The sequence below is a fragment of the Cervus canadensis genome, chromosome 28, assembly GCF_019320065.1.
Source record: "Cervus canadensis isolate Bull #8, Minnesota chromosome 28, ASM1932006v1, whole genome shotgun sequence".
Lineage (NCBI taxonomy): Eukaryota > Metazoa > Chordata > Mammalia > Artiodactyla > Cervidae > Cervus > Cervus canadensis.
Window position 1 is genome coordinate 47,273,201 of NC_057413.1, and position 12,024 is coordinate 47,285,224.

The 12,024-nt window shown below is 44.9% G+C and overlaps 1 protein-coding gene across 15 annotated transcripts in view; it reads right to left on the minus strand.

The window, feature by feature from the left end:
* Window positions 1–323: 323 nt before the first annotated feature.
* The window catches only part of TRERF1 (transcriptional regulating factor 1), a 206,822-nt gene continuing 195,121 nt past the window's right edge, over window positions 324–12,024 (minus strand). For 12 of the 15 annotated variants that reach the window (XM_043449367.1, XM_043449362.1, XM_043449373.1 and 9 more), the window contains 3 exons: window positions 9,929–10,129; window positions 7,107–7,354; window positions 324–3,970 (listed from right to left, as the gene is read on the minus strand). In XM_043449367.1, coding sequence (XP_043305302.1) covers window positions 3,646–3,970; window positions 7,107–7,354; window positions 9,929–10,129 — 774 coding nt within the window. In that variant the 3' untranslated portion in view covers window positions 324–3,645. The remainder of the gene's footprint in view (window positions 3,971–7,106; window positions 7,355–9,928; window positions 10,130–12,024) is intronic. The other 3 variants (XM_043449374.1, XM_043449371.1, XM_043449369.1) reach the window with 1 other exon arrangement.

A 12,024-nucleotide genomic window follows, 5' to 3' on the forward strand; every position in this document is an offset into this window, starting at 1 on the left:
AAACCCTCAACCCTTCAAGTGCCTCATCCACTGCCTGGAGAAGCAGAAATATTCAGCTTGGCCTCCAGAGTGGGGGTGGGGGCACTTATATGAGCATTAAACCTGATAATACCCCTCTAAACAGGTCTCTAGAAACCAACTAATGGTAAATTAGCATTGAGAAGTCACTTTAGCGGCTAAAAAGAAGGAATGTTAAGCCAAATGAAACTCAAAAAGATAACATTTTATTTTCAGAGCAGCTGATGCAATATTGAATCAGGTTTTCACAAATAAATATGACAGTGTCTATTTGGTTACATCTCTGATGAATGCCTATCTATAAGAACTGTAATAAATTTCTAAGAAGACTAATGACTGGAAACTTTTAAGTAAAATTCTCCTGGCTTTCTGAAAAATAGTATTGTGGCAGTTAAAAAAAAATGCTCATCACTCAGGGGGAAACCAACCTAGAATGCCCTAGTTGTTTTTGTTTTTTAAGGAATGCAACTTTTGAGGACAAGTCTATAAAACATCTTTATTTGTTACATATGATGTTTAAATATAACTTTGCTTTCAAGCTTCAAACTTTTTTTTTAAACCCCTGGGAAAATAAGACTTTTGGTTCACCTTAACAAAAACTGACCTAGGAAGAAACATTTTTAGCAAAATGTATTATAAAATTCACTAGAAAATACTGTCCTCTTTTTTTGCCAAAATGTTACATAAAATCCTTATTAAAAATACACACGATACAAAAGAAAAAAGTATGAATATGCTATACATACTGCTTTTGATATGGACCAAGGGACCTGCATTCCAGGGGAAAATACAATGAAGCACATTAGATATTATGATGTCAACTGAAAATAGTGCAAACCGGAATAAATTACATCCTAACATGGCAAGGCATGCAAGACATTTCCTGTGAAGAGAACACAACGAAGCCAGAACAGGAAGCAATCACAACCACCATTTAAAAATGTTTTAGTTTTTATTACATTAATTTTTTTCAAAAATACTTTTCTTTACAATAGAACTCCTAGAAAATATTTACAACCTTCCTCTAATAAAATAGAACAGCAGTTAAATATATTTGAAAATAAGATGGGTTTTTCCATAAAATATATCTTTTAACTTTTTATATACAAGCTTTCTCAAAGAGGTCTAAATTCACTAATGAAAAACTATCTGATAGTAAACAGTAACCTGTTGAAGACATAAACCATCGGGAAGAAAAGTTCTTCGGGGTGAGGAGAGATGGGGGTGGGGAACTAGAACACAGCACATACATGCAGGCAGAATCATTTTCAGGAAAAAAAATAAGTGCAATATTTTACTGTGAAGTCAATCCTCTAAGCTGATACTGTGAAGAAAAATACTAATTCAGCAAAGTGAACTGTCTCATCAAGGAGGAGTTCTTTGGTTATTTTAAGTAAAAAATGCTTATGGTATACCGCGTGGAAAGTCAAAACTGAATTGTGCATTATATTTTTGCCTTGGCAACTCAGTTTATTTTAATGTTTTAAACTGGAACAGCCGGGCAAATCTCCAAACAGAATGCATACATTTGCTTTATAAACATTTTTCCTGGGTGTCTGCTCCTTTGCCAGATAAACTTTCAGAGATCCAATAGCAGAACCCTTCCAGAACCCTCTCATATACCCACATGTGGAGGGAAGTAGTCACTGGGGCAGATGGGATCAGCCGGTATTACACTTGGTATGGTTCTCAAATAGATCTGCCACAAAGCTGATGCCCTGCCCAGGCAGTCCTGAACTCAAAACATAGAATAACTTGTCAGAAATGGCGACAAATGACACATTATTTCCCTTAAAAAAAAGAAAAGAAAAAGGAAACTTTCAAGACCTCTTTTTTTCTGAGAACAGAAATGATGGCATGAAAGGAACCGTTGTATCGATCTTCTGTCCACGGCTTTCCTGAGATTCAGAGGACACTGCCCGCGTGGGGCCACTGTGGGTCGTGACTGCCCGCTAAACGCTTTTGCAAACGACGTAAAGGATGCTTTTTTCCTATCCTCATCCTTCCACTGACATCCTCTTTCACGTCAAGCTAGTTACTGTGTCACGAAGTGCCCTGGCAGGGTTGCCACGCCTGCAGGAGCTGGGGCATCAGCCTACCTGGGGCGGGGGAAGGCGGGAAAGCCCCCTGCTCGGAAGTCACCAGCCAGACGCGTCAGCTCTGAGCTGGGACCGCATTCCAGTCTGAAGGCGCGCACTCGTTTGCCCTGACGGAGGCCGCAGAGCAGTCTGACTCAGCTCAAAAGCCTGAGCTGAAAGCCATTTTTGACGGATTACAAGTTTAATACCTTCAAGTACAAACAGCAGCCCTGCCGGCAGGGACAGGAGGCAGATCAGAGTTATGTCGCTTGGAGAATTCTAGAAGAGCTTTGGTAAATGACTTTATGAATAAATTCAGTTTGAATGCAAACAATGGAGCTGAAGGGGCATCTGAAACCGTTTTTGTTGGCCTTTAATGCTATTTCCCTTGTATTCGCCATCAGATTTGCTAGAAAACCCTTTTCCTCAGAGTTAGCGTCACAGTAAACTTCGGTCCAGCACAGATGCGTGACAACAGAATCGCAGTGAATCAGGTTTCATGGTACTTCCAAGTGGCACAGAGTAATTTTGGAACCCCACAGACCATTAACGGTGTGGCAAAAAGGAATGAGCTCTTCTGAGCTAGTTTTTGGGCAAAAGAAGGCTTCTTGGCATTCTAGATACTTTGATCTGTGCTCCTTGACTATCTTCCCTAAAAACAACCCTAGCAACTTAATAGTTGGGGTTATTTTCCTCCGGACGGACTTGCAGTCAGTCAGCTCAGGCTGAAGTACGCCTCTGCCAACCAGTGAATTGGAGTCAACCAGTCCCCAGGGCACGGGGAAGAGGACAGGCTTGCTCTATGAACCACCTTCTCAGTAAACCACTGCCATGGAGGGAAAGTCTGAAATACAGTACTCAGTTTTTAGAGCCAGGCTGAGTGATGGGCAGGGCAGGGAGAAAAATTATTTTCACATCTGGTCAACTCTTCAAATGACGTGTGTGCTGGAAGAAAGCTGTGGAACACAAGGCTGACTTTGCTCACTGGAAAGCTACTTCCTAGCAGGGTCTCTCAGCAAAGATGCCAAGTTCACTGCAAACTGTGGAATGAGGTCAACACAAAAATGACTGTTGGTGGGGAAGGATGGTCCAGACCCCAGCACAAAGAAAGCAGCCTGCTTTACACACACACACACACACACACACACACACACACACACACGCACACACTCGCTCACTCATGCAAGCTTTGGGATAAAAGGCAACCAGGATGGTTGGCATCTAAAAAGCAAAAGAACATGAATGTCAAATTCATTCCCAGCCAGGAATGAGTTCGTGGGAATGTAGCCTAGCCCAGATGAAACACATCTTAAAGTAGAATTGTGCCAATTATTTATTCCCCCCAACCTCCCATAAAAACAATTGTTTTTAAATAAAAGGAAAAGAAAAAACCGATTTGTTTCTAAACCTGGAAAAAAAAAAAACGAGCACTTTTTAAACAGGTAGTTTAAAAGGATTACAAAACAAGCAGGCAGTCCCAGTTTCCTGATGAGAGGCTGGAGGCTGGAGGCTGTGGGTTTTCGCTGTCTTGAAGCGACACGCGGGACCTTCAGAGTTCCGTGTCACCCTGAAGCAAAGCTGAAGCCTGATCATCCAGGAGGAGACCGGTGTCCACGACCTCGGCCTCTGCCATGACGCCTCCTAACTGCTGGACGACGTCGTCATCGAGGAGGTCCACGTCCTTGATGGGTTTGATCAGACTCAGCTGGTCCAGGGGCAGCAGCCCCTGCGGCCCCACCGGCCCCGTAGTCCTCTCGATTGTGGCTGCCATCTCGGCCGCAAACGCCGCCTTCTGCGCTTTCTGCCTCTGCTGTTCCTCCTGCTGTCTGTGAGTTTTCATGTGTGCGTTTCGGCTTTTGATCTTGAAGAAGACTCTATAAAAATGAGGAAAAAGAAGCATGAGACATTTAGAGCATCGGAGTTCTTGGAAATCCAAGGGGTCCTAGAGGGAACTGTGGGTGTGCGGTCTGATGCTTGGTTTGGGGTGGTGATGACAGTGTTCTGGTCTCCTTAGCTCCCAAGGCCTCCTCCCCTGATGACCTGTCACCTCTCTTCTCTCCAAGGGAAGAAGATGGGGACGGGAAAACATTTGTGTGTGTTGGGCTTTCTCCCTGTGACAATGGAGGATGGATTCTCAAAGCTGTCCTGTCTACCTGTGGCCTGGGGCCCATGCCCCTTTCCCTCCTTTTCCTCCCTCTCTCTATCTCCATCGCTAGATAAGCCCGCTCAACCAACTGAGAATTCCCAAATCATGCGGCCCAGCTCCACTGGTTCCCACCATAAAACAACCCCTCCTCTGCCTCTGGCCTCCCATCCCTGTTCTTCCCGTCAAAATTCCAGAGGGTCTCTGCAGACACGGACTGCTCCTCTATCCTCCACACTCTCCAAGTGGAGCACCGTCCCCTGTACTCAGCCCGAGTGCTTGAGATCACTTGTTAGTAATTGTGTGGGCCAATCCAACAGCCCCACCTCAGTCTTCACTGTACTTGACTTCTGCACCAAGCAGTCCTCTTCACCCAAGATCCCTTCTTATTTTGGCCATCATATAGCATAGTTGGCTCCTGTTTGCTTTCGAATGAAACAGTGGTTCTCAGCTGAGGGTGGGTCTGCCTCCTGGGGAGTAACGTCTGGAGATATTTCTGATGGTCACAATTGGGTGGTGGTGGTACTTCTGGCTTTGAGTGGGGTAGAGGCCAGGGATGTCACTAAACATTCTACGATACTGAGGGCAGGTCCTCTACCCCAAACAAGGAATCGTCAGACCCCAAATATCAGTGCCGAGGTTGAGAAATCCTGAGATGAGGGGTCTGCCAACTATTGTCAGGGGGCCAAATTCCATACGCTGCCTGCTTTTGTAAATAAGCTTTTCCGGGAATACAGCCATGTCTCTCTGTTTATGTATCGTCTATGGCTGCTTCTGCACTAAAATGGCAGAGCTGAGTAGCTGTGACAGAGACAGAATGGCCTGCAAAGCCTGAAATATTTTTCTCTGGACCTTTTTCAGAGAACATTTGTCCAGAGGTGAGGCTGCCTGTTTTAGGGGACGGTGGGTAGCATAAATATCCATTCCTGGGCTCATAAAGGAAAAAAACACCCTGATTTGTAAGACCTGTGTCTTAGAAGAGAGTTGATGAATCACCACATGACATTGAAAACTGCCTAATGTGATGAACATAATTTCAGCAGCTAAAAGAAGCATTCAGCAAACATTTGCCTGATGTTATTCTTAGTGTGGAAAACCATAGAAAATATTTTTATTTTCCATAAAATCTTAACTGGAGTTAGGCTTGAAAAAGGTCCCAAGCAACATAAAAACAGGACAAGAAAAACAGTGAATGTCACCGAAAGACAGAGCTGAAAATACTCAGCTCTGGTTGTTAAAATGTCCTTTGCTGCCACCTAGTGGAGTAAGGAGTTGTTGCCTGTCTGGGGGAAGTGAGCAGAAGGTGCTGATTCCCCTCAGCAGACGGTGTGACCCTCTTCCCTGCCTCTCTCTTCCACCCCAGGGCAAGTAGATGGAAGTCAGACTAAGGAGGTTTCATTGTTTCAAGTAAATAAGCCCGATAGTCAATCCAGGGGCTCCCTATTTCTTGGTGACATGAAGATGACATCATGTCCTGGCTCTGAGAGCCCCAAGGAGGGGGCCCATCTTAAGTGTGTCTCCCTATCTCTGCAGGAAGAGAGCTGCTGGTTCCAACTCACCTCGGCAGGTGCCACCGACCTAAGGCTACTAGTATAAATTCACTGGGCTAAGGAATAAATTAATACATGTAAACATCCTTTAAAACAGTGCCAGGCAAGCACTGAGTAACTGATAAATGGAAGCAAAATGCCTGAAATATTCCATGAGGATGAACATTATAAACAGAGGTCCTGGGTGGCCTCACTCATACAACCAACGAGGTTCCCTTGGTAGAGTTTTGGCAGCTACCTGGTGGGCATCTCTCCAGGTAACCCTGCGTGTTTGCAGCATTGCAGGTTACAGGAAGAGCAACTTGGTAAGCCTCCTAAAGGAAGTCACTCGTGACAGCCCCTCTTAGTACAGACTCACTGAGAAATAAACTGGAATTCTATACCGGATGCTGTGGGAGGGGACTGTGTGTGTCTTACCAGTGATAAATAAGCAAACAAAGCAAACCAATGGGAAGGAACAGTGGTCAGACACCCAGGCTCTGTATCTGAACACTGATGGCTTCAAATCTCAGTTCTGCTCTTTCTGGGGGCGTGACCTGAGGCACATCAATTTACTTAATGTTCAGTTCTTATTTGTAAAACAAGCATAAAATAATATCTGCATCACATGGAGTTTTTGTGTTGCGATTAAAAGAGCTCAGGCACATAAAGTATGTAACAAAATCAAGTTCTCAGTAAACGTTAGCTGTTGTTACTACCCACCGTCAGTTTCTCCCTTTTCTCTGACAAATAGGTTTTCTCTCGTGGGTCAAGTCTGATCAACTGGTTGTGCCTGCTTGAAGCATGAGGATTTAATGGATTGAAAAGCATTGGAGTCTTATCTTAATATGGTACCAAAGAGTGTAGCAATTGGTTAGTGATATCTGCCCTGGGTGCAGGAATCATCAGTGGTGTTAGAAAAGCCATTTCTGCTACAGCGAGTTCCTGACTAGATGTTTTAGAGCCATTCTCAAATCACTGGGCAGGGATGCAAAGAGAGCAGTACTGGTGAATATGGTTTGGGTGTGAAGGGAAGAGGAGGGAATCAGTCCTATCCGTCATTTCTGGAAAAGAGTGAAGTTCTGTCACTAGAGATCTGCTCTCTGATGATGTCCATCCTCATTAGGGTTTAGGACATCAGAATGACCATATTCTGAGTCGGAGACAAGGTCCACCTGCCACGAGGTACCATGCCAACCCAGAGGATGGTACGAGGAAAAGCTGGAGAGTCTGGGTTCTTTTTCTACCTGGAGGCATCTCAGACCACCCTGGCCCAGACCCCACAGGGGCCTTATTCATCACACACTTAGATCCAGTCCCTGGCCCAAGTCTACCTACTTGCCGCACTCTTTGCAGGGGAAGATGGTGGTGGGGTCTGTCTCGCCGCTGGTGGTGCTGTGGGCGGGTGAGCTCTTCACAGAGCAGTACCCGCTCTGGCCACTGCCAGCCTTCTGCTTCCCAGAGGGAACAGCGCCCCGAGCTTTGGTCACCTGGTTGGTGCCACCATGGATGCGGGCATGGCCGTTCAGTGCCTGCCGGGAGCTGAACACCTGGGGAAGAAAGGGAGTGACATGACATCTACAGTCCTGAAAAGGAAATTAGGGTTATTAGTTACTCATCGGTAGAACATGGGATACTTGAAACAGAGTCTAATGACAAGGCACAGGGGTTTTACATAAACAAACTCTGGGCAAATGCCACCGAAAGCAGAGATCAAATACCACAAACACAAATGCTGTGCCAACAACAACAACAAATCATTGTTATGACCAAAAACTGGGGGCTCAACCCAGAGCCTCCAACACTCATGGAGGTCATTGGGCCATCTCCCCTCTGAACGCCTTATTTTTTCCATCTGTAGAATGAGGGGGTTTGGATCAGCTTTCCAACATTTTTTTCAGCCAGAAACTTCCTTCCACTTTTTTCCCTTTATTTTTCCTTCCTCTTTCCTTTTTTTTGTTTACTTAAAAAATCTTATTCAAAAGCTCAAAGCTAAAAGCAGAGGTGCTCTGGCTGAAAGAGACAGCATCCCAGAACTGGGTCTATTTGCTCAGCTCTGTCTATCTCCCCTAGGAATCCCTAGAACCCTAAGAGACACAGCTCTGAAAACACTGATTAGCTGCTCTGCTCTGTTCTATGTTACATCTAAGCCCCAGTTAGTAGCGCAGTGCTGAAGCCACATTTCAGACCCCCAGATTTCACTGCAGGATGATAAAAAGGGGAATGACCCAGTCTTTTGAAGCTTGCCGTAGAACATGGTTTCCCAACCTCAGTATTGCTGACATTTTGGGCTGGATGACTGTTTGTTGTGGGGCTGTCCTGTGCATCATGGGGTGTTTAGCAGCATCCCGGGCCTCCACCCACCAGATGTTAGGAGCACCTCCACAGATGTGACAAAAAAGTCTCCCTCTGGACATTGCCAAATGTTCATGGGTAACAAGATCATTCTCCAGTGAGATTCACTGCTGTAAAGGGAAGTGATCCACCCCCTGAATTCCTAGAGCCCTGACTTCCAGATCACTAAATGCACTAGCTAATGCAAGTACTCACTGAACCACCCAGCCACAGACGGTTGCTGTGTTAAGTTCATGAGTTCTATTTATAGTCTTGCAGGGAAAAAAATCTTTGGTTGATTTAGCAACCAAAACTTCCATGGTTAGGTAATGAATAAAACCAACACACTTTTTTTTTCCCTGTTGTTTTTTTGAAGTCACGAAAAAAACATTCATCCTGCTGAGCATTTTTGATTGGGTAAAGTAAAAGATGATTCCCCTCACAGGAAGAATTTACTGTAGACCCAAACTGTGAACAGAGGAAGCAACCAATTTCTAAACAAATTCACCAAAAATACCGTCATTTAAAGTCACTTTTTGAACAGAAGTGTTCTATACAGTATGGTAATGATGGAGTGAAGCATATAGGTCTTTAAACATCAAAGATAGAAACAAGCTAGCAGTTTATGTTCTCTTCAAAGGTAATGCAAGATGTATATATCATTTTTTTTTACTTCTTCATTTTTTTCTTAGATGTGAATCAAGTGAATTTCAGCTTTAGAGTCTAAAATATTTGAAAGACTGCTGCTATCTTCATCTAAGTGACAGACTCAATAAACAGCATTCAATACACTCTGGAAAAGAGTGTTATCCTATGTAACACACAAGCGGAGATAAGCATTAACTTGGGGGAAACAGGGCTTCATATGAAAGGAACAATATTCTAATTTTTTTTGCACAATACCTCTAGAACTTGCCTGTACAGTTGTGTACAGCTTTAAGAAACCTGATTTGTGAAAAGCTCAACAACTCAGATGAGTAGGAGACCAGTGGCCTGGAGTAGGAAATGGCAACCCACTTCAGTATTCTTGCCTGGAAAATTTCATGGACAGAGCTATGGGGGTCACACGAGTCGGACACAATTGAGTGACTTTCACTTCACAGGAGACCAGTGGAGGATTGAGAGTCCAAAGTTAACAATTTAAAAAATCTATTCTTTAAAATACACAGTGAGCCTTATATCAGCCAGTACAGATTCTGTAAGGCTTTAGCACTACAAATGATCAAATGGTGAATTGGTTTTATTTTAGCAAGATGATGCTTCTAACATACTTATTAATAAAAAGTACTAGGTTAAGTAATTAAACAGACATGCTTTCAGCCTGTTTACATGATTAATTTGCTTAGTAAATCTTTTTTTTGCTTCCCTCAAAGAGTACAAAGATAAACTTCAGCCAAATCTTTGTAATTATGCCATAAAAGGAGACTCCTTCTCTGGGGGCTCTCCAATGGCATTTGAATGCATGTTTCCAGGGCAAGCCTGGTGTGATAGCTCAGAGGAGTGGGGAGGCACCAAGAAACGGGCAGTGTGAGTTCTGGTGGCCAAGGCCACTGCAGAGCCGGAATCAACTGCTTCCTGAGGCCAGGAAAGGACTTGTATCCTCTGAGCATGTGGCACAGTGTTTGACTCTGCTTGACTCCAGAAATATCTGTGGGCCAAACAAGTAAATGGACGAAAGAAAGCAAAGTATGGCCACGTGGACTTCTCTCTGCCCAGCTTTCACTGCTGGAAGAGCACCCTCCTTTGTAAAATGCATCATCTCTTTAGCCAACTATACGCACGGCTCTCACCAGTCCCAGATCCTTGGAGGACGCAGAGACACTTACCGCCCCGCAGTTGGGCATTTCACAGATGAAGGAGCCCGAGGGCTGGCCCAGGGCCTGCAGCGGTGGCCCCTCTGCGGGAGCCAGGACCGGGCCCGGCGGCGGCTCCGGAGACTTGGGCAATTCACTCTCCTCTTCTCTTGTGGATTTCCTGTCTTCTTCCGGATCCTCCTCCTCCTCTACCTCTTCATCTTCTTCACTTGTCTGGTGTTAAGGGAACACAAGAGAAAGGGGGGAACCCCCCAAATGACATTTTTAGTGATGAACAGAACCCAGGGGCCAGGGAAGGAGAGGGGCCAGGATGCTGGGGCTGTGGCAGCATCTTTGTGCATGAGAGAGTGGCTGGCAGAGGCCTCTCAGGAGGGACAAGGTTGGCCACCGGACACCTGGAATTCTGAGAGCAACCAAGTCCCAAGGCCCACTCTGGGTCCCCTCATCACTTATTAAAAAAATATGCTAAGGCAGACAGGAGAGATTTTTCTACGTAGAGTTTCTCCCCCTTGTTGGAGACCAGCAGAACATGACATCGACCAAAACCCAGGCGAGTGAGAAGGATTTTCAAGCAGAAATGACACTGTGGAACTCCGTTGGGCAGAGACCAAAGCCATATCATTATATTTTTTAAACTTCTACTTATTTTGGCTGCACTGGGTCTTCATTGTGGCTCGAGAGTTCTCTACTTGCAGGCTTGATCCCTAACCATGGATCAAACCTGGGCCCCTGCATTGGGAGCATGGAGTCTTAGCCATTGGATCACAAGGGAAGTCCCCATGTTTGTTTGTTATTTTAATTATTTTGTTTTTAATGGAAGGATAAATGCTTTTCACTATTGTGTTGGTTTCTGCCATACATCAACATGAATCAGCCATAGGTATACATATGTCCCCTCCCCCCATGATTTGTTTTTAAAGGCTTTCTATCACACTTCCTTGCAAGATGCCCAAGATATTGATTTGACCTTCAGCAGGCACATGACCCACAGCATTCTGATGTGCTCCTGCTCTGTTCTTGTCAGAATATAGGATCAAAGAGTGAAACACAATGACTCTGAAAAGGGGCAGAAATGTAAGGAGACTGGATATTTCCTTTTACTTATCATTTTTTTTTGTTTGTTTCTGGTCATAGGCTCTTGAAGAAATGCCTTTCAGAGGCACTCTATAAAAAAGAACAAGAAAAATATTTCTATGAATAATTATCCTCTCTGCAACTGTGTCCCTTCTGTCTACTTCAAAGCAGCAACAGATGAATTAGGTAGAAGGTTCTGACCATCCTTTAAGTTAACAAGACATTTAAAGGAGCAGCCTGGAGGAGGTACTGGGTGGGCTGGGAGGGAGGGCAGGAATCTAGGTGGCCCTTTTATTGAACTGAGTGCCCTATTTTGCAATCTCCATCCGCATGAGGAGGCGGGCTGAGGAGGGCTTGCTCCTAGGGCCTAGAAGGACTGAGGACCAAGGATGGGAACTCTGTTCCAGCAACCTCATTTCAGCTTCTGTTTTACAGCACTTCATGGTGTATGAAGTGTTTTCACATTTGCTATGTCACTGGATAGACTGTAAACAGTCCACCTGTTTAACAAATGAGGAAACAAGATGGGGGTGGCCAGCTGCCTCCCACCCTGATGGGTCACTGGTCTCTGCTGGGCTCTCTGCACACGCACTGCTTGAAGCATGGGGGCTCCAGTTTGGTTAACCCTGGACAGCGATGCAATGCTGGTTGAGCCTATGAGTCTTAGAACCCGGAAGCCAGAACTCCTGGGATCCAGAAACCACCAGCTTTGTTTTTCCAGTTTGGATTGGAGATGGGAGTGAAAGACAATCCCAGTAATATGGGCATTTAGCACACTCTTCACTCATTCAGTTTTAGCCTTATTTAATATGGTATATGGGGCTTCCCTGGTGGCTCAGATGGTAAAGAATCTGCCTGCAGGGTGAGAGACCCTGGTTCAATCCCTGAGTCGGGAAGATCCCCTGAAGAGAATGGCTACCGACTCCAGTATTCTTGCCTGGAGAATTCCATGGACAGAGGAGCCTGGCAGGCTACAGTCCATGGGGTTGCAAAAAGTTGGACACGACTGAGCAACTAATACTCACTCACTCACA